The sequence below is a fragment of the Hypanus sabinus genome, chromosome 5 (assembly GCF_030144855.1).
Source record: "Hypanus sabinus isolate sHypSab1 chromosome 5, sHypSab1.hap1, whole genome shotgun sequence".
Taxonomy (NCBI): domain Eukaryota; kingdom Metazoa; phylum Chordata; class Chondrichthyes; order Myliobatiformes; family Dasyatidae; genus Hypanus; species Hypanus sabinus.
Window position 1 is genome coordinate 139361637 of NC_082710.1, and position 23311 is coordinate 139384947.

Here is a 23311-nt window from a genome sequence, read left to right on the forward strand (position 1 = left end):
TTTTGTGGCCCTTCTACCAGAGTCGAGTTGTAAGTATAGAATTGTCTTCAGTGGACATTCACCTTCCCATAATGCTTGGACCTCAATTAGCCCATCAAAAACCTCAGCGTTATTCCAAATTGATGCGAAGAATGTGGTATAGCAAAGATTTCCTAAACAAATGACAGTGTCGAGGAAATGTGGCATTCTCTACTGGTGTTTTACTAGCAAAGATTTGCTTACTATTTCCACATGCATATAACATCCCAATAGCTGACACATGTCTGGTTCCATAGTAAGGAGGACGCTTGGCCCTTCTGGGTCATCGGCTGCCCTTACAATGTCTCCGCAAGCTTGTAAGACAGCAGGGAATCCACAACTTTAAAAATGAACAGAAAATGTGTTGTCTTTCCTCCAGGTCAGGGTCCAATGTGTGATTGAGTGCTGATTTGTGTGCGACAGAAGTGATACTCTGCACACAAGGCTGTTGTCATTTGTAAAGTGGCAGGCTCTGCTGGATCATGGTACAGTTGAGAAGCTATGTCTTTTGGAATTGAAACAGCTCTTGCTGGAAACTAATGTCATGTGCCTGTGATGCTACTGCAAATGAGTTTGTCACTGCATCGGGGTGTGCATATGACAATAAGCTCGACTTTGGTTTAGATTTTGACACTCAGCAGGTAGGCAGAGGACAGAGTTACTGCTTGATCTTCTGAGTGTGTTGCCTACAATTCTTGCTGCCCCTTTAAAGCAGCCAACACATTCAAAGACCCCACCCACCCTGGGCATTCTCTCTTCTCCCCTCTCCCATCAGGCAGAATATTGTAAGGCTTGAAAACACATACCACAGGCTCAAAGACAGCTGCTATCCTGCTGTTATAAAGCTAGTAAGGGTCCCCTAGTATGATAAAATGAACTCTTCACCTCACAGTCTACCTTGTATGGCCTTGCACCTTATTGTCTACCTGCACTGCACCTTCTCTGTAATTGTAACACTTTATTCTGCATTCTATTATTGAAAATAGATCCAGAGCTCTTCCAGCGGAAATGATGAATAAACTCTTCTCGGGCTTCCAACCAGGTACAGGTATCGATTATAACCAACGTTTCAATGACAGATTCTACTGTCTGGACACGTCTAGTCCAGGCATATTTATACCACCGTAGTCCGTCCATCCTGAGGACTAACCAATCAGGAGGGACGGTCTATGGACGTATAAATACCACTGGACGAGGCATGCCCAGGCATCAACCGCAGTGAAGATGGCAGAGTTTGTCATTGAAGCATCAGTTATAATCAGTACCTGTACCTGTATTCATCATTTTCTTATTGTTTTCCTTTGCACTGTGTCAGTGCACTGTGGTAATGAAATGATCCATGTGGATGGGATGCAAATCAAAATTCTTCACGGTGCCTCGGTACATCTGTCAAGAAAAAAATATAAACCAATAATAATTGCTTAACACGAGGAAATCTGCAGATGCTGGAAATTCAAACAACACACACAAAATGCTGGTGGAACACAGCAGGCCAGGCAGCATCCATAGGAAGTAGCACCATCGACGTTTCAGGCCGAGATCCTTCATCAGGACTCAGCTTCTCCTATAGATGCTGCAAGGCCTGCTGTGTTCCACCAGCATTTTGTGATAATTGCTTAATACTACTTCTTATTTTATGTTACCATTATCTGCAGCTTATTGTTTTTCAACGTGACATGAGAGGACGCTTGGCCAATTTTCCCTCACATGACAGAAATGGTGCAAACCACATGTGTTTTCCTGAGCTCATTGAATGCCTCCCCTGTCTATTCCCATATGACACCCCACCCAACTCCCATAGGAACCTTTTCCTAAAACTCCACCACTGCCCAACATAGGCAGCCTGCTGCTCTTGCATAATGGTACCGACATCCGCCAAAGCTTCTTCCCCATGGGCCACCAAGTACCGAAGCTCTCCATGTGGTTGAAACATCCAACTGCCCTTGACAACCACAGACATGAAAAGCTTTCTTACATCAGCATCACAGGCACATAGCACGAGATACACATTTACAAGAAATACGTGAATTGTGTAAACATTATGCAAGAAAAACACAATTAGAACAAAAAGAAAACAGAGTCCATTGTACTGCAAGGTGGTCAGGTTGCCGCTGTACTGAGGTACTGATTGTGGTTGTGCCCAAAAGGTTGGTTCAACAACCAAAAGGTTGAATAGAAGTAGCTGTTCCTGATCCAAGTGGTGTGGGCATTAAGGCTTCTGCACCTACAGCCTGAAGGAAGTTGCAAGTTGATGGCATGGCCTGGACGGTGGAGGTCTTTGATGGCAGCTCTTGCCTTCTTGAGGCAGCAGTTCAAGTAAATTTAACCAATAGAATAAAGGGGTGTGCCAATGATGTACTGAGTTGAATCTAATATTCTCTGCAGGTCTTTAAGTTTCCATGCATTCATATTGCCCTATCAGACCATGATGCAATCAGTAAGGATACATTCATCAGCACATCTGTAAAAGTTTGTTGGAGTGTTCAGCAACAAGCCTTCTAAGAAAGTAAAGATGCTGGTGCACCCTCCTTGTGATTTCATTTATGCGCTGGGCCCAGAACAGGTCGTCTGACATGTTAATGCCAGGAATTTAAAGCAGCTGCCCCACCAATCCACCACTGGGGATGAAAATTGGTCCCCTTGTGGTTGTGTAGATGTTACTTAGTATTGGCACTAGGAATGGACCAGAAGTTCTAACCCATCACAGTAGATATGCTTTTCAAGGCTACAGAAGTTGTTGTGCTGTTGGGTTCACATTATAGAACCGAAACCCATTGGCTGGGATGGCACAGGAGTGAAAATGAGCATTCAGAAGTGGAGTGAGTGGTGAGGACTTTGATTAGGTTTGAAGAAAGTGCCAGTATCAGCCATGCAGTTTCAATATAATTCAGATTGTATAAGAGGGTATTCGCTGCTCATAAATTATTTTTCATTATGTATTAATATATAGGTGTGATGTTACATGCTACAGTAAAAATAAAAGGTAGCGGTGAATTGTAAAAAAAGATCTTTGCTGCTGTAAATATAGAAACATCCTTGAACACTTGTAAATGTATCACAGAGCAGTGAAAATTAGCTCTGTTGAAGAAAAGAAATGAAAATAATACACTTAAAGGTCTGTATTTTCTATTCGCATTACAAATCTAAAGTGAATTTTTTCAGCTGAAGTTAAGAAAAAGAACGAGCAGTAGCCGGATACTGACTCCACTATTCAATAAGATCTTAGTCTTAGGTCTATATTCTTCCTATAACTCTCAACTCCCCCACAGTTTAAAAATCAGTCTAAGTCTTGAATATATGACTCAATCTTCAGAGGTCCCTTGGGTAGCGAATTCCAACGATTTACAACCTTTTACACTCAAAATCAAAAACCATTTGCATTTTACCAAACACACAATCTGCCACCATAGAGAACATGGAGTTTTAAAACATTTTTAATTAGAATTTTAACAAATTTTACCTTGTGCATTTAAAGGTGGTAACTAGGTGAGATTTGATTAAAACAGCTGAAAATGAGTTTATCACAAATTTTTGATCATAGTTTCCAATTCAGTACTATGGGATAGTATGCTTTAAATTAATGAAGCTCTGATGTAGTTAAGATTGTAGGTAAAAATAGTGAATTTCCTTATCTGATGGACAGTAATGGACCAATTTCAATCTCTATACTGTCCTGCAAGTTGCCTGCTATCATTATGTAATGATCTTGAAAAGCAAACACGAGGAAATCTACAAATGCTGGAAATTCAAGCAACACAACAAAATGCAGCAGGTGGAATGCAGCAGGCCAGGCAGACTGTCCTGACGAAGGGTCCTGACCTGAAACGTCGACAGTGCTTCTTCCTATAGATGCTGCCTGGCCTGCTGCGTACCACCAGCATTTTGTGTGTGTTGATTCATGTAATGATGTTGCATTTCCTGTGAAAGAAATTACGAGGGGTGATTGATAAGTTTGTGGCCTAAGGTAGGAGGAGTCAATTTTGGAAAACCTAGCACATTTACCTTTTCAACATAGTCCCCTCCAAAATTTACACATTTAGTCCAAAGGTTGTGGAGCATATAGATCTTGGATCTCCAGACAGGGTCCACAGCAGGGGTGATTGATATGTTCGTGGCCTAAGGTAGAAGGAGATGACTTATACAGCTCTCGTTACATGCACATGCAGTTCAACTCTTTGAGTGATTATGCAGAAAGTATGAAGTTAATAACATCAGGGGTGATTGATAAGTTTGTATACACTGTCACTCCATCTCTTTCCCTCATGGTGCTTTTTAAATCATCAACTTTCTTGCTCCCATTTTTTTTTTTGAGTCTCTCGCTGAGTGACAAGCTTTAAAGTTTTATTGGTTTCCACTCCTGGTAGAAGCGCTAAGTAAATCCCTGTTGATTTCATAAATAGGTGGGCATAGGAGAGTTGACAGGTCTGCTTTTGTTCAGAAGGTCAGTTCCAGAAAGGGCACTTGCTCTGAACATTGAAACAAGCATTAGAGTATGTAAGAATAGGAATGAGGCAGATCAGGAATTGGCTACCTGATCTCTTGTGCTTGCACCACTGCTGTCCCACTGATTCCCTATTTGCCTTGCTATCTCTTTCTGGTCCAATTCCAATAATCCCTTCACTCTGACCTTACCTTGAAATTACTGGACGAATTAAGCTCCACGGTTCAATAAACAAAAGATTCCCAGAGCTGCACTGGCCTCTGAGAGAGGACATGTAACCTTAAATGGGTGGATCCATATCCATCGTCAATGCCCTTTCATTTTGGATTCACCCAGCAAGGGAAAAGTTACCAATTGTGCTTTTGTTTAAACATACTACCATCTACAGTTCCTAAACATATTCAATGTAGTAATTATGCTTATTCCAGATGGTTGCGTAGAAGGGGAAGTTAGGAGGCAAATGGTCTGAATATCAATTTTATTATGTCTATAATTTGTTCCAAAAACTTTTTTGACTTACAGGAGTGGAAGGACTGTCAGTAATTTGCTCACCAACATAAACTAAAGTAAGGACTGATTACAATAACAATTCTAATAGTCCACCATTAGAAATCCTGATAGTTCAGAATCATATGTAAGTGTTTTCCATGCTTCCTTTGCAGTCAAAAAGGGCCACGATTCCCATGCTCTCTGTCAAGCTTCTCAGAATCTTTTTATCTTTCAGTAAGATCACCTCTCAGAATCAGGTTTAAATTCACCAGCATATGTTGTGAAATTTGTTAACTTTGCAGCAGCAGTACAATGAAATACATGATAAATATAGAAAAAATGAATTACACAAAGTATAGTATATGTATAGTAAATAGTCAAATTAAAATAAGTTGTGCAAAAAAAATAGAAACTTAACAAAATGTAGTGAGGTAGTGTTCATGGGTTCACTGTCCATTTAAAAATTGGATGGCAGAGGGGAAGGAGCTGTTCCTTAATTGCTGAGTGTGTGCCTTCAGGCTTCAATATCTCCTTTCTGATAGTAACAATGAAAAGAGGGCATGTCCTGGTTGGTGGGGTCCTTAATGATGGACTTCACCTTTCTGAGGCATGATCCTTGAAGATGTGTGAAGATCCTTGAAGATCATTGAAGACACTATGTGTGGTGAACAACATATACCTGTCTGAATACACCCCCTGCTGACTGCTCCTGTGGCTCCTCCCACAGACCCCGGTATAAAGGCGATTGAGGCCTGAGCCCGGCCCTCATTCTCCAGGATGTAGTATGGTGGTCAACTACTGCTTGTTCTTTCTTCCAGTCAATAAAAGCCAATATCTCGGCTTCACGTCTCAGAGAGAGTTATTGATGGTGCATCACTATGTAGGCTATTACTCATGATGGAGCTGACTAATTTTACAATTTCAGCTTACTTCAATCCTGTTCAGTAGCCACCATTGCCATGCCATACCAGACAGTGATGCAGCCTGTCAGAATGCTCTCCACGGTACATCTGTAGAAGTTTTTGAGTGTTTAACGTAACTTAAAGACACCTTACTTAAACTCATTGTCTGAAAGCCCGCCTTAGCCCTCACACAGTAGACAATCCTGGCACTCAGCTGGTGAATCTTTTGTAAACCATTCCATTAACATATATATAACAATTACAGCATGGAAACAGGCCATCTTGGCCCTTCTAGTCCATGCCGAACGCTTACTCTCACTTAGTCCCACCTACCTGCACTCAGCCCATAACCCCCATTCCTTTCCTGTCTATATACTTATCCAATTTTTTTTAAATGACAAAATCGAACCTGCCTCTACCACTTCTCCTGGAAGTTCGTTCCACACAGCTTACCACTCTCTGAGTAAAACAGTTCCCTCTCGTGTTACCCCTAAACTTTTGCCCCTTAACTCTCAACTCATGTCCTCTTGTTTGAATCTCCTCTAGTCTCAATGGAAAAAGCCTATCAACGTCAACTCTATCTATCCCCCTCATAATTTTAAATACCTCTATCATGTCCCCCCTCAACCTTCTATGCTTCAAAGAATAAAGATCTAACTTGTTCAACCTTTCTCTCTAAACATTGTAAGCATGTTCCTCCCTATGAATGATCAGAACTTTACATCTTACCACAAAAGTAGTTTTCCTTTGCTCTGTACATTTGTAACAAAGATTTACTATTTTCGCACTCCATCTGCTTTAGAATAAATAACAATTTGTTTGCCTTCTTAATACTTCAGTTACATCTAATTTTCTCTGCTACTGTTTAAGCTGATTGGAATGTTTTTGCACACTTAAGCTGCTAGAAACATTGTTGTTGTATCACCAATAAAAAAGAAATTGCGTTTTCATAACACCTCTGGGCTTTTCAAGGTGCTCTATTGCAGCAGAAGGGATCTTCAAAATATAGCCTATGTACGGGAAAAAAGGCAGCCACAGAGTACCTAGCCAGTTTCCCTCATCAGCATTGTGATGGAAAAGGAAAGAAAATTGCAAATGCTGTAAATCGGAAATAAAATGTTGGATGTCCTCATTGACTCAGGTGGCATCTATGTGTAAAGTAAAGCAGAGTCAACGTTTCAGGGCTGGATCTTGGCTCTGAAATATTAAGATTTATTCCTTAAACATTAACTACTTTCCTCTCTCCATGGATGCTCCCTGACCTGCTGAGTGTTTCTAGCATTTCTGTTCTTTGTGATGTCAGCTATGGGATCTGATTTGGTATTGTTGGTGTGCAGAAGAACATTAGCAAGGGCATTAAGGAGAGCTTTTCCAATGTCATATCCAAAAATTAAAGCCAGCATCTGAACTTGAGTGGGGATGTATTTCTTGTTCCAGGTATGAAACAAAAGTTAAAGAGGCCTTAAATTGTTACACTTGCTAAGTTTAGCCCAGTGGCTGGGGTTAAGACCATAAGACCACAAGATATAGGAGCAGAAGTAGGCCATTCAGCCCATCAAGTCTGCTCTTCCATTCATTCATGGGCTGATCCAATTTTTCCAGTCAACCCCACTCCCCTGCCTTCTCCTCATACCCTTTGATACCCTGGTTAATCAAGAACCTATTTATCTCTGCCTTAAATGCATCCAATGATTTGGCCTCCATAGCCACTCATTGCAACAAATTCCACAGATTTACCACCCTCTGACTAAAGTACTCTCTCTGCATCTCTGTTCTAAATGGATGTCCTTCAATCCTGAAGTCACACCCTCTTGTCCTAGAACCTCCTACCATGGGAAATAACTTTGCCATATCTAATCTGTTCAGGCCTTTTAACTTTTGGAATGTTTCTATGAGATCCCCCATCATTCTCCTGAACTCCAGGGATTACAGCCCAAGAGCTGCCAGACGTTCCTCATACGGTAACCCTTTCCTTCCTGGAATCATTCTTGTGAATCTTCTCTGAACCCTCTCCAATGTCAGTATATCCTTTCTAAAATAAGGAACCCAAAACTGCACACAATACTCCAAGTGTGGTCTCATGAGTGCCTTATAGAGCCTCAACATCACGCCCCCGCTCTTATATTCTATACCCCTAGAGATGAGTGTCAACATTGCATTTGCCTTCTTCACCACTGACTCAACTTGGGGGTAGCCTTTAGGGTATCCGGCACAATGACTCCAAAGTCCCTTTGCATTTCTGCATTTTGAATTCTCTACCCATCTAATTAAAAGTCTGCCCATTTATTTCTTCCACCAAAGTGCATGATCATACACTTTCCAATATTGTATTTCATTTGCCACTTCTTTGCCCATTCCTCTAAACTATCTAAGTCTATCTGCTGGCTCTCTGTTTCCTCAACACTACCCGCTCCTCCACCTTTCTTTGTATCTTCAGTAAATTTAGCCACAAATCCATTAATCCCATAGTGCAAATCATTGACATTAAATCGCAAAAAGCAGCGGTTCCAACACTGTGGAACCTGTGGAACTCCAACGGTAACTGTCAGCCAACCAGAATAGGATCCCTTTATTCCCACTCTCTGTTTCCTGCCGATCAGCCAATGTTCCACCCATGCTAGTAACTTCCCTATAATTCCATGGGCTCTTATCTTGCTAAGCAGCCTCAAGTGCAGCACCTTGTGAAAGGCCTTCAGAAAATGCAAGTACACCACACCTACTACATGTCCTTTGTCTACCCTGCTTGTAATTTCCTCAAAAAATTGCAGCAGGTTAGTCAGGCGGGATTTTCCTTTCAGGAAACCATGCTAGCTTTGGCCTATCTTGTCCTGTGTCTTATGTACTCTGTAAACTCACCCCTAACAATCGATTCCAGCATCTTTCCAACCACTGATGTCAGGCTAACAGGTCTATGATTTCCTTTCTGCTGCCTCCCACCCTTCTTAAATAGCAGAGTAACATTTGAAATTTTCCAGTCATCTAGTAAAATGCCAGATCTATCGATTCTTGAAAGATCGTTGTTAATGCCTCGGCAGCCTCTCCAGCAACTTCCTTCAGAACCCGAAGGTGCATTCCATCAGGTTCAGGAGATTTATCCACCTTCAGACCATTAAGCTTCCTGCGCACTTTCTCATTCATACTTTTTACTGCACATACTTCCATGAGACTGTTAAATGTCTGGAATCCTGCCGATGTCTTCCACTTTGAAGACTGATGCAAAATATGCATTCAGTTCCTCTGCCATCTCTGCATCTCTCATTACAATATCTCCAGTGTCATTTTCTACTGGTTCTATATCTACCCTCGACTCCCTTTTACCCTTATATACCTAAAAATGCTTTTAGTATCTTCTTTGATATTAGTCGCCAGCTTCCTTTCATAATTCATATTTTTCTTCCTAATGACCTCTTTAGTTTCCTTCTGCAAGTGTTTAAAAGATTCCCAATCCTCTATCTTCCTACTAGCTTTGACTTTCTTGACTGCCCTCTCTTTTACTTTTACTTTGGCTGTGACTTCACTTGTCAGACATGGTAGTGTCCTTCCTCCATTTGAAAATTGCAGGTTTGGGGAATCATTAATGAGGGACTCATGTGCACAGCATCAGTGTTACATAAGAATCGCCTCGTTTCCCAACATCTTCATAATTGGCATCACTAGGTACGTGCTACAATGTTAAAGGATTTAAGTACTCGGAAACTGGGTTTCCAAGAATTGGTGCAAATTACAGCCGCCACACTATCTTGTTTTTTGTTGGCTGACAGGAACAGATTTTAGCCGCCAACTATGAGAGCACAGTGGCACAGCTGCTGGAGCCACAGTGCTTGAGGTTCAATTCTGGCCTCCAGTGCAGTCTATGTGGAGTTTGCACGTTCTCCCTGTGATCGCATCTTGACAACGTAAGGCTTTATAGATCAATTGGCTGCTTAGAAAGCCCTGAGTGTGTATGCGAATTGTGGAATCTAGAATGAAGGTGATGTGGAGAACAAAATGGAATTAGTATTGTTGAAATCCCTGTTCATATGCATTATAATTCAATGAGTGACTGTATGGCTCCTGTGTAAGACTTGAAAGCACAGACTCAGATTCAGATAAGCAAGTTCTGCCATTGGAGGTCCCTTGAAATAAGATGCCATAATTAAATATGTAAATATAGGTTTGCTTGTAAATATGTTTTTTTTCTCCTCAATGGTTGTTTGTGGCAGAGGGTAATAAACATTAACTTGTCTGGTCTTCTGGGATAAAGGGGACAAAGGAGCAATTCAATGTAGTTTGTCCAAATGTTGGGGGTGGGAACAAAGCAAAGAAGAGCATTAACGCCCATGTTTTTTGCTCTTCTTTCTAGTCTCAGAGACGCGTTACATTTCACCTCCCTGATGGCTCCCAGGAAAGCTGCAGTGATAGTGGTCTGGGAGACCACGAGCCGGTAAATGGTGGCCCGCTGATCTCACACCCTCTCCCTCTGGTTCAGCCGCAGGACGAGTTCTACGAGCAGGCTTCCCCAGACAAGAGGACCGAAGCCGATGGCAATTCCGACCCCAACTCCAGTAAGTGACTGCTTCTTCCTCTTCCAGACATTGGTGCTGTGCATTCAAGGCCAGGGACCACACTGATCTTTACCTTACACTGAAGTCTGCCCCGTCACAAGTCAGCTCTCATTGGATCCCTTGCGTAATCTTAACGTGTTCCCAACCAGCACGTGGATCCACTGCTCAGATTACTGCTGTACTGAAATGTTTGTGGAGCTCTCTCTTCACTCTGTGACAGACATGGAGATTTGCAGTTTCATGGTCTTGAAGGAAGCCTCATTTTAACAACAAATAAATTAGAAAGTAACTGATATCACTTTCCATAACAGTGCAGTTTCAAAGTGTATGTGCTGCTGGGAATCAATTGTGTTTGGGGTGAGATGCGTGGTTGGTTGTGAGAATGGGTAAATCAGGGAGATGGTCAAACTGATGGTCATTTTTCTCAATTGGTTTTCCCCGTCACACCACCTCCTCCCATTCACATCTCTAGGGTCTGGGTTCTATACTACAATTAAAGCATTCTTCAAATTCTCTCCCCCCCCCCCTTACAAATGTAATTTTAGCGAGCGAGCATAGATAGTTGTTATGACTATTTATTGTGTAAAGGGTCACGGACACCTAGGTGCTAATTTCCAATCATTGAGAAAAACAAACATTGGTTATTGCATGAGTTTCTTTCCACCCTGATGGTTGTTTTTGTGTGTGAATTGTAACTTGATCTTCTATACCTGATTTTCTGTTGCATCAGTTTATGAATATTTATCAGGCCTGATCTTGAATGAGATTTTTACAAATCCTATTTTGCTGCCACTTAAAGTTATTTATGAGTAGCATATAAGTCATTATCTTGTATGATCCAATTGGCTTCCTGCTGAGCCTTAATTCCTGAATTTATGCATAATTTGAATTTTGATCAGACATCATTGCTTTACAATGTGATATCTTAACACTTGGGTTTATGGGACAAACAGATTGCGAAATAGAATGGGAGAGTGTGTGGATTAATTATCCTCCTGACTTGTATTCTGCTGATGAAGTTATGATTCTAAACTCCCAAGGGTCTTGATAAACAAGGAATGAAGGGCTACTGCGGGGAGTAACTGTGGAGGTCACAGTCGTATTAGTCAAGATCTTATTGAATGGTGAAGCAAGCTTCAAGGAACGAGTTGCCTAATCCTGCTTCTGATGTATACTTGTAGTTATTCACTTGCGTTCCAGGAATATCTCATCTAAGCTATGACCAGGCTCAAGATAGCAGATCTTGATGAAGGATGAAGCTCCTAGTGAGTGTGTTAGGGGACGTAAGCAAATCTTCCTGTTCCTTATAACTGCAAACCAAGTCAAAATTAAAGCAGTACATTTAATGTCATTGGGTAAAGCAAAGAATCTATCGCCCCTCAGTGAGGTCCAGTGTTTTTGTATGTAATTGAAGAAAAATTCTGTCTTTTATTGCCACAGGGATCATTTTAAGATAGTGCCCAATGAGGAGAAGAACAGAGATTAGATTTATTTATTAGTCACATATTCAATGAAGCATACCGTCAAATTTTGCTATTTGAGATTACAACCAACACAATCCGAGGATGTGCTGGAAGTAGCTGGAAGTGTTGCCACACTTTCCAGTGCTAATATAACATGCCCACAACAAAACGCAGCCGATATATGGTAAGCAACAAGTGTGAAAACAGCCCTCTTTCCCCCCACTGACAAATAGGCTTCCAGTCCCAGGACAGTCCCCCTCAGGGCCTACAGACCCAGTTCCAAGACTTGCAGATATCAGGACATCAACCACAGAAGAAACCAGAGTGGAAATAATGGAACCGACACATTGATATTGTGGCATTTAGAAACTAAAGAATCTAGAGCCCTGTTGGATTGCTCTGCATCTGTTTCGATTTGCCTTTTGAGTAGAGAAGGACCTCTCTACATTCGATCTGGTGTGTATGTATGCTGCCTGCTCAGCAGAACACATTAAAGTCTACAATTCCGAGTGCCCAAAATATATGACATCTTCCCATTCTTTCACTTTTCCCGAATACACAAGAAAGAGAAAATATAAGCTGGAATAGATCATTTGACCCCTCAAGTCTGCCCTGCCATTCAGTATGACCATGGTTGATCTCAACCCTTCTTCTCCACCTGTTTCCTGTAATCTTTTATTCATCCACCTTTTAAATACTTAGTGCTACACCTTATATATGTCTGACTACCAGGACTCCACCATCCTTACTGCAGTGAATTGCAGAAATTCACCATCCTCTAAAAAATGAAATTTCTGCACCTCAGTTTCAAATGATCTGTCCCTTAAGTTGTAGCCATGTCCTCTTGGTTGTGACTCCCTTGCCAGTGAAAGCATCTCTAAATTTGCCATTAAGATCTTACCTGTTTGAAGCAGATTGCCCCCCATTTTTCCAAACTCTGATGAATACAAACACAAATTACTGAACATCTCACCCTCACAATTAACCTGCTAAATTTCAAACAAACTGTGTCCAATACTGATATATCCTTTTTTTTTTGGATAAGACCATAAGACACAGGAATAGAATTAGGCCACTCAGCCGATCAGGTCTGCTCCACCATTCTGTCATGGTTAATTTATTATCCCTCTCAACCCCATTCTCCTACCTTCTCCCCATAATCTTTGACCCCCTTACTAATCAAGAACGTATCAACTTCAGCTTTAAAACCAATGACTTGGTTTCCACAGCTGTCTGTGACAATGAATTCCACAGATTCATCTTCTGGCAAAAGAAATTCCTCCTCATCTCTGTTCTGACGGGATGTCATTCTACTCTGAGGCTGTTCCTTGACATTCCCACTATTGGAAGCATCATCTCCACGTCCATTCTATGTAGGCCTTTCAAAATTCAGTAGGCTTCACTGAGATCCCAATCTCATTCTTCTAAATTCCAGCGACTATAGGCCCAGAGCCATCAGTCGCGCCTCATAGATTAACCCTTTCATTCCTGAGATCATTCTCATAAATCACCTCTGGACCCTCTCCAACGCCAACAAATCCTTTCTTAAATATGGGTCCCAAAACTGCTTACAATGTTCAAAATGAGGTCTGACTAAGGCCTTATAAAGTTTCAGCATTACATCCTTGTTTTTATATTTTAGTCTTAGGAAAATAGCTGCTAACATTGCATTTGCCTTGCAAGGTGCCCAAAATGAGGAATAAAGTTGTAGACTATTTTCTAAACAGGGAGAAAATTCAAAATCAACAGTGAAAAGGGACTTTAAAGTCCTTGTGCAGGATTCACTAAAGTTTGACTTGCGGGTGGTAAGGAAGGCAAATGCAATGTTAGCATTCATTTCTAGAGGACTAGAAGATAAAACCAAGTATATAATGAGGAGGTTCATAATGCATTGGTCAGACCACGCTTGTATTGTGAGAAAATTTGGGTCCCTTATCTAAGAAAAGATGTGCTGGCATTGGAGAGGGTCCAGAGAGGTTCATATAAACCTGTCTGTTAATTAAAGGGTTTATTATGAGGAATGTTTCAACACTTCGGCCTGTACAGGAGTTTAGAAGAATGAGGAATATCTCACTGAAACCTATCAAATATTGAAAGGCCTAGATAGAGTGAATGTGGAAAGGATGTTTTGTATAGTGAGAAAGTCTCAGACCAGAAGGTAGAGCATCAGAAAAGAAGGATGTCTGTGTAGAACAGAGATGAGAAGGGCTTTCTTTAGCCAGAAGGTGGTGAATCTGAGGAATTCATTTCCACACACTGCTGCGGAAGCCAAGGCAATGCATATTCTTAAAATGGAGGCCGATAGTTTCTTGATTAGTCAGAGTATCAACGCTAACAGGGAGAAGGCAGGAGAATCAGGTTCTGAGGGATATTTAAATCACATAATGGAATCCTTGTGCAGGATTCCCTAAAGTTTGCCTCACAGGTGGTAAGGAAAGCAAATACAATGTTAGCTTTCATTTCAAGAGGACTACAAGATAAAAGCAAGGATATAATGCTGAGGTTTATAACGCAAACTCAATGGGCCAAGAGGGATAACTCTGCTTATGGTTTTATGGTCTAAGCTTTACACAGTATTCCAAATGCGGGTTTACCAACACACTGTACAGCTGTAACAAAGACCTCCCTATCCTTAAGCCTGAATCCCTTAAAGACCAAAATATCATTTACTTTCTGGTTGAACCTGCCTGCTAACATTTTGTGGTTCATACACTGGATCCCTCTTAACTTCACTTATCTGCATTCTGTATTTAAATAATTATCCATGCTGTTAATCACTTTTTTTTGTTGCATTTAACTCCTCCCTTGAGAGGGAACACTATGTGTGCTGCATGAATGTTTCCACCCTGACAGTCAAGGAAGCAAAAAGACACCCAAAGAAAAGTTCAGTCTAAAAAAGGTTATGTGCTCATGAGATGATGAATTCATAATATGTGGAACTGGAGAATGTAGCACATCCTAAGATTTTATTAAAGTTAAGTAAGCTATATGTGATTTGTGCCACCCTAATACTCAAGAAAGCAGAACAAGCATGTATCAGAGAAGACTGTTTTGTTCATAGAAGCCCAGAAAGTAGGAGTAAGTGTGAAAGAGTATGTTTCATTTCCTTATTAGGAATTTTGTCTGTAAAATAGGTACATCTTTTTCAATGCTTCATTGCTTTTCTTTGATAGCGAAGATAAAGTTTAAACAGCAAGGCAATGAAATACTGGACAAAACTGATAGACTAAGAGCAAATCTGATTACTGTAGCTGGAGGAAAATAGATTTTTTTAAAAAAATAAGTAGATCCCTTAAGGAACAAGTTTGTCAAATGAAATGCTCCCATCTTGGGCACATGAAATGTGAGTGTGTGTGAGATGTGGGAATACAGATGACAGCACAGGAAATTGGTGTTTGCCAGGGCTGTGTAGGAAGATTTCTTACTTCGAACTTACAATGACATTAGACCAAGAAAGGTAGAGGAGGCTGGAAGAACTCACTTGTCAATCATCATCCTTTGGAGGGAAAGGGTGTACAGGTCAACAATTTGGGTCTTGAATTGTGTGTGTGTGTGTTTGTTTTCAGGGGAGCTGGTATAAGTAGGGTGAGCAGGAGGGAAGAGCTGGCAAGCAGTAGGTGGATCCAGGTGAAGTGAGGTGATAGGCAGATGGAAGAGCGAAGAATGGAAATAGTGACACAGGCTGGGAGGTGACATGGAAGAGTAGAAACAGCCAATAGAGTAAGGTTTGAATGTCAATACAGCTTCAAAGAGGGAAGCCTCTGAAATGTGTGCATCTGTGTGTGGCGGTCGGGCAGAGTCAGGTAGTGGAGAATGAGCTGGAGGCTGATAGGTGATCGGTGGAACCATGATGGGGAGGGAATGATGGACCAATGGAACCAGAGGAAGGAGAGGTGAGCAAAGCCAAAAAAATTGAAGCAGATGGGTGAGTCTATGTGTGATGTTTGTGTCAAGGATGTTGGTTATCTGAAATTAGAAAATTCAGTATTCATGCCATTGGGTTGCAAAACTAGGTTACAATTTAATGTATGAACACCAAATGAACTGTTCAACTCAAATGATCCATCCAAAGCAATCCCATTGGTCCCATTTTCCCCTCTCTATTTTTCCTTATGCACCTGGAAATTAACTTTTGTTGTACTGTACATGCCCATCGATGCCCCTTCGAGATCTGACAAAAGTATCTAATACCAAGATTCTGAAGACCAAGTGCACGATGCAGACTGGAACAGGTTGGCAATCTGGGATTATGATCACAAGATATTTTGATATGGGAGTTGCGAACGCAGAGACTGATTCAAGTGCATCTTATACCCTACGGAGGTACTGAATGCTCTTTGAATCTTGTTGATTGATTAAACACATGAGATTTGAAATTACCCTTAATGATGTTGTTATTAACCTGCTTCTTTTGAATTTATCTCTTATTTTAATGGGTGTGTTAACGTACATGAAACAAATTGTTTGAGGTTGCCATTGATATAATGAAAGGAGGAGTTCTATACCAACCATTTACCTTGTGATTATTTCATCAACACCAGTTTGCAGATGCAGATTGAATAGATTCTTGCAATGTTTCTGTTTGACCCTTGCATGAGGTGATACGCTGAAGTATTAAAACTGTTTTCTGTCTTACAGTGTACATGCCTTCATCAACTAATATCATGTACAGAGTTTCTACAGGTACCTGTAATACTTTAGTAAGATAATTTGTTTTGATGTTCACATATGATCCAAGAAATCCTCAGAGATCATAATCTGCATTATAAACACCTTAAGAAGCCTCTGAGATCTTATCACAAGTCTAATTGTTAGGAAGGGAAAGAAAAAGTACTTTGTCCGTTGACAATATTTTTGAATAGGTATTAGTTCTAATGATTCTGGTCATAGTGTACCTGTCTTGTACCCAGGTAGTACAAAGATATTCTGCATTTGTTTTCGGTGACTTGTGTGGTTGCTTAATTGTTTCTCCAGTGTTTTACCTTTAGTGATCTGGGGGGTGCACACCCGCCACTTTCACACTCCAGCGCGCGCATCGACCCAGAGACCATTGTGTTGGATTGGGACTGAAGCTGCAGTATTTCCATTGTAGTTTATTGGTAACGGATAGAATGGGGGAAATGGGGAACCATTGGCACCTGATACAGTATCAGACTTTTCCTGGTCAAGTTGAGATACGGAGTTCACCTCCCATTAAGCCAATCCAGGAATGCATTCTGGCATGTTGTTCGTTATTCATTATGGCCTAGCTGGTAATGCCTTCACATCTAAGGCAGAAGTGTATAAAATACTGAATCTGCTTAAACATAAAATGTACGTTGATGCTGTTTGATGCGCTTAATTTTGGATGATACAATTTTCTAAGATTTCTCAGGTAGATGTAATAAAGATCCCCTGTTCTCTGTGTGGAAGGACAATAAACTCATTATCTCCAGCATGCTGGCTCACACTTATCCCTCTTATAACATTATTATGACAGACAGGTAGAAATTCACCCGCTACTTTATGCGCTGAGCTCACGACATTTGATCATTATCTTGATCTTGAACTCTGATTCAGAAGTTTAGTTGCCTTCATATTAAAACGGAGCTTCGTGTGAACACCTCAGCATATTGTGCATTTAGTATATAAAACTGGGCACAAATGTCTCCACCAATCTGGCCCTTACTAAACAGGATCACCAATAGTTGTAAAATGTTTTAGACCATACTAAAATTCTGGAAGTGTGTGTTCAAGTGGAAGAATTTGTTGAATGTTTCTGTCCCACAACCTGACTTCTTGTGGCCTCTGAATGAAATGATCCAATTGGTGTTAATAAACGGTAAATTATAACTGGATTTTTTGTGGTTTTTTTATTCATAAACCACATGGATTTACAGTTGATTGCCAAGATTGGAAAAGGGTTTCTGTGCCAAGGATGGTTTGCTAACTTACGGCAACTGCTAAGGTGATTTATAACTGTCACATATACTGAAGTACATTAATAAACTTTGCTTTGAATGCCATCCATACAGATCAGTTCAACACATCAGTACACTGAGGTAGTACATGTTAAAAGAGAAAAATAATGCAGAATAAAGGGTTACAGTTGCAGAGAAAATGAAATGCAGGCTGACAATAAGCTGTAATTTCATAACGAGGTGGATTGTGAGTTCAAAAGTCCAGTTTATCATTCAAGGGACAGTTTAATAGTCCAATATCATGTCCTTGAGCCTGCTGGTATGTGCTTTGAGGATTTTGTTGCTTCTCCCTGCAGAGAGGGTGGAGAAGAGAGTGGGAGGGTAGTTTGATTATGTTAGCTGCCTTATCGAGGAAGTGGGAAGCGTAGACAGAGTTCATAAAAGGGAGTCTAGTTATCTAATGTGTAAAGCTATGTACACAGTTCTCCGTCATTTCTTCCAGTCTCCTCAGATAAAAAAAAACCTTGTAGAACTTTCTTTAATTCCTGTCAGTTTGTTCTTTTTAATACAATCCTTTTCAAACATTGTGACTGGTAGAAGCAGCTCATCTACTGCAGGCAACGCACCAAGTGATGATGCATCTGGATAGGAGCTTTTCTATGATGCTGCTTTAAAATTAGTAAGGGTCAATGCGAATGTCTGACTTCTTGCAATTCAGGTGCTTTCTAAGGAGGTGAAAGTTTTAGATTTTATTTGGCTGCTCCTTCCCACAGTAAGATTGATTCACTTTCTGCAAACTTCCTTGGAACCTATTATTTTCAGATGGAATATTGATTGATATCACACCGAAGGGTTTTGTTAAATTACTGTGGATGGCAGTGTGCACATTTAGCTTTTGCTTTCTCGGATTTGGTTTATAGCTCCACAGAGACCTCTTTGATGGCAAACTAAACTACCTGTGTGGTTTCAATCAAGATTATATAATTTGAGTATATTGTCCCGGGGTTAATGCTTGAAGCCAGTGGAGATTGGTGAATCTGATGGGCCACGTCAGCTCATGAGCCAGGTGCCCATGTTGCAGCCTTACGTAGGTGTGTTGGTGAATCTGCAGTGATTAGCTAGTATCAAGCAAAACTAAACACCAAGCCACAGAAATAGATATTAAGGCAAATGGTCAAAAGGCATAAGTTTTAAGGAGACTAATGTTACATGAGCATGGCGGTGGACAAACCCAAGTGCAGAACACAGGCATGGAGGCATTATTGTCATAGCAAGCATGGAATCAGTATCCAGGAACGATGCTAGACTTAGAACTGGCAGTCCTAAGAACCATGTCCCAAGGTTACTCACACCAGAATCAACCAATAAGCTGGCAGTACCTTGTTGTGTTTCCAGGGTTTTTATCCTGAAGTTACTGATGGGAAGCAGGTGTGTGTAATTTACTGAATTGGGAATGATTGGAAATCAGGCAAGGGGGTTAGGGCCCAATTAAAGAGGTAATGGGGAATTGCCAGACGGGACTATGACAACTAAAGGTAAGAGGCAGAGATGGAGAAAGGGGTGGTGGTGTCAGAGATATTAATGAAGAGAATTACAGAGTTTATGGGAATTGGTTTGTTATTGTCATATGCAGTGAGGTACAATGAAAAACCTATCTTACATACTGTCCACACAGATCAGTTCTTTACCAACTTCATCAAAGTAGCCTATGGTAAAATAATAACAATGCGGAATGAGGTATAACAACCACAGAGAAAGTGCAGTGCAGGTAACAAATAAAGTGCAAGATCATAACAAGATAAATTGGGAGGCCAAGAGCCTATCCAGTTGTATAAGAGAGCCATTCAAGAGTCTGATAAAAGTGGGATAGAAGCTGTCTGTGGGCCTGGTGGTATGTGCTTTCAGGTTTTTTTGTACCTTTTGCCCAATGGAAGAGGAAAGGAGAAAGAATGACAGGTTGGTTGGGGTCTTTGACTCTACTGGCTGCTTTATGAAGGCAGCAAGAAGTATAGACAGAGTCCATAGAGGGGAGCTTGCTGTCTGTGGTGTACTGAGTACCATCCATGTTTCTTGCAGTCACATGCAGAGTAGTTCCCATATCAAGTCATGTTGCATCTAAATAAAATGCTTTTGGATGTTTTAAAGCAAGTGCTTTTAACCCATAACCAACATTTAACACAGCAGTCTTTAAAATCTACAGTCACTACCTGCTTATGAACAAAACAAATACTGAAATAAAGCAAATTAGTATCTTTCTCTCACTCTTAATTAAGTGAATAAGCACATTCATCTTGTTATATTCCTTGCAAAGAAAATATATCAAAATGTCACATTAACCCCCAAAGGCCTCCCAGCTAGGTAAGGCATTCCACAGATATTCCCCTTACATTGCTCTTCCCTCCTGTAATAAGATCAGCATGCTTCGGCATGCCATTTACACTCTTCTCCCAAGCGTCTCATAATCCTTTTCATATTTCTTTATGAAAATTGCACAGAGTGAGCTCGTCTGCTTCCTGGGTTATTTGTGATTGCAGTTTGGCAAGACCCTTTTATGTAAGCAGAGCAAAGGACTTCGCTTATTAATAATTTTAATAGAATTATTTTGACCTGCTGAGTCAAAGACTTTGAATTTCAGTGCACAGTTTGTTCAACTTATTTAACTATGTTAATCGTGCGAATTTGTTCCGGATGGGGAAAGAGTTTGTATTTTGTAATTATTTTACAGTGCAGGCTTAACTTATACATTCATTAGCCACCTATACTAGATAGAGGAGGTACCTAATGTAGTGGCTGCTGACGGTGTGTTTCTGTATCCTTGTGGTCACCTGCCACTGTACCCCTCCATTTTAAGGTTTGACATGTTCACTTAGAGATTTCTTCATATCACTGTTGTATCGCATGGTTATTTGAGCTACTGTTGTCTCTTGTCAGTTAAAACCGGTCTGGCTGTTCTCCTCTGACCTCACTCATTAACAAGGCATTTTCACACACAGAACTGCCACTCACTGAATGATTTTTTTTCACACCATTCTCTGTAAACTCTGGAGGTGTAAAAATCCCAGAACAGCAGTCTCTGAGATTGTCAAATCACCCTGTTTGGTGCCAACAATCCATCTGCTTCCTAAATGGACATCGAATCTACCTTACTACTTTTTTTTATTTCTGTATTTTGTTCACTGCATATTTTTAACAACTAGTTAATAGACATATATATACTTACTGTAATTCAGTATTTTTTCTCTATATCTATTTATCATTTATTACATTGCTGCTGTAATTAAATTAACAAATTTTACAATATTTGCTGGAGATATTAAACTTTATTCTGATCAAAGTAACTTAGATCATATTTTTCCCCCATTCTAATGATTAGTCTGTACAATAACTGAACCTCCTGATCATGTCTGCATGCTTTTATACTTTGATTAAGTTGCTGCCGCATGATTGGCTGAATAGATATTTACATTAATGAGCTAGTATACAGGTGTACCTAATAAAGTGGCCACTAAGTATAGGTACTGCAATTTTGCTAAACTGCTCAAATCCCCGACCACTGTCTCACTCCATTTCCTCTCCACTTGGTGAATGGAATGGAATAGAATTTAATTTGGGAAAAAAGCACTTCTCTTGAAAAGGGTAATCAATTTCTGTGAGGAGAATGATCAATAGCAAGCATCCATGCATTTAATCTGATCATTTGAAAGATTTGCATGGAATTGTCAAGGATTAACCTGGGCAAGCAAAGGGTTGAGGTGTGGTGGGTGTGATTTGCAACCTATCAGTTATAGGATGGTGGAGATAGCAAGTCGCAGAACGCTTAACGCTTGTAAGTTTTAAAACCTGCACCACACTTCTAAGTCCTAATGCAGGATTTTAATATGAAATTTTGCTAATTCCTTTCCTTCACTGAGTTCCTCTGACAGATAGTATGTTGCTCCAGATTCCATCTTTGCAAAGCCTCAACAGTATGTCCTTGCTCTTATATTCTAGCCCTCTTTAAATGATTCCAGCATCTGCAGATCCTTCTGACTCTCTATAAAACCTGGAGGAGGGCTTGATGTGTTGTCTTTTACAAGATGGTTACAGGAAGGAATGAGGCCGATTAGTCCTTATAGTCAGTTTTGGTTCTAAGAACATCTAGGTTGTCCCAATGATTCTCTCAGTAACTCTAAGAGTCCTTGCTTTTTGCAACACGCACAGAATTTTGGAGGATCTCAACAGCTCACTCAGCATCTATGGAAAAGAGTAAACAGTCGACGTTTCGGGCCAAGACCCTTCTTCAGGAGTGAGGCGGAAGAAGGAAGATGCCAGAATAAAAAGTTGGTGGGGTGGGATGGGTAATGGGTCTAGCTGGAAGGTGATAGGCAAAGCCAGGTGGGTGGGAAAGGTCAAGGCATGGAGAGGAGCTATTTGATCGGAGAGCAGAGTGACCATAGGAGACAAGGAAGGAGGAGGGGCCTCAGGGGGAAGTATTAGCCAGGTGAGAAGAAATTAAAGGTCAGAGTGGGGAATACAGGAAGCGGGTGGTAAATTTGTTCACTGGAAGGGGAAATCGATTTGATGCCATAGATTGGAGGGTACCCAGTCGGAATATAAGGTGCTGCTCCTCCACCCCGAGGCTGGCCCCATCCTTTTGCATTTCAGATTCCATTAGTTCATTGTCGTATACATCATGGTGCAGTGTAATTCCTTGCTTGCGTAGAGCTCGGAGTAAAAGGTATACATTGAATTAATGATTAGAGAAAAGAGAGGAGAGCAAGAACAGAATGGTGCAAAGGCAGTAGGGCGGTCTGAAATAGTGCTGAAAGAACTGATAAAATGTCAGAATAAAGAAGAGAGCTTGAATCAGGAGTTCGAGTATGTGGGGGTGTGATTGGTTCAGGAGCCCAACAGCAGCAGGGAAGAAGCTGTTCTCATTTAGGCTTTCAAGCTCCTGCATCTTCTTCCCGAAGGTAGAAGAGATGCCCAGAATTATGCCTATGTATGCAGCTCATTATGGGCGGTGGTGGACAAGATTGACAAATGGTGCACTGCACCTCAGCGCTCCCGTCAAAATTAGATTTGTGTAACATTTCCGAACAGATTTTAGTGCACAAAGTGCTGTTCTTCTTGGAACTCTATAAATATGTCATTTTTTTTTACAGGTAAACAGTACATTGAACAGAATCTCATTATATACCTTGCTATTTCCCCCCTCTTCACCTATTACTGCCCTTTTTCAAGAAACAGTTCTGCGAACCTACCTCATTACCTTAGCAACAGCTCACAAGTACTGAAGGTGCACCCACCCCATCTCCTTCTGCGTATATTTTGAATCGCCATTTCATGTCTGCTCAGAAGGTAAATTTATCTATGACTGTGATCTCAGTTTCACCCCAGATGTGCAAGTCCCAACACAACTTTGACACTGGGCTGGGATGGTTGTGTGTATCAGCAGGTGTTTGCCTTCTATTTCAGGACAGTGGCTGGATGTCAGTGCGATCTGCCTCTGGAAATTACCTGGGTGGTCTCTATCAGCTTTCATACTGTCAGCCAGAGGTTGCTGAGCTCGTTG

General features: G+C 40.8%; 1 protein-coding gene across 4 annotated transcripts in view; it reads left to right on the forward strand.

The window, feature by feature from the left end:
- LOC132394386 (protocadherin-9) overlaps positions 1-23311 on the forward strand; it is a 798119-nt gene that overhangs the window by 484081 nt on the left and 290727 nt on the right. Inside the window, exons 2-3 of one of the 4 annotated variants that reach the window (XM_059970457.1) lie at positions 10193-10394; positions 16496-16540. In XM_059970457.1, coding sequence (XP_059826440.1) covers positions 10193-10394; positions 16496-16540 — 247 coding nt within the window. The remainder of the gene's footprint in view (positions 1-10192; positions 10395-16495; positions 16541-23311) is intronic. The other 3 variants (XM_059970458.1, XM_059970459.1, XM_059970460.1) reach the window with 3 other exon arrangements.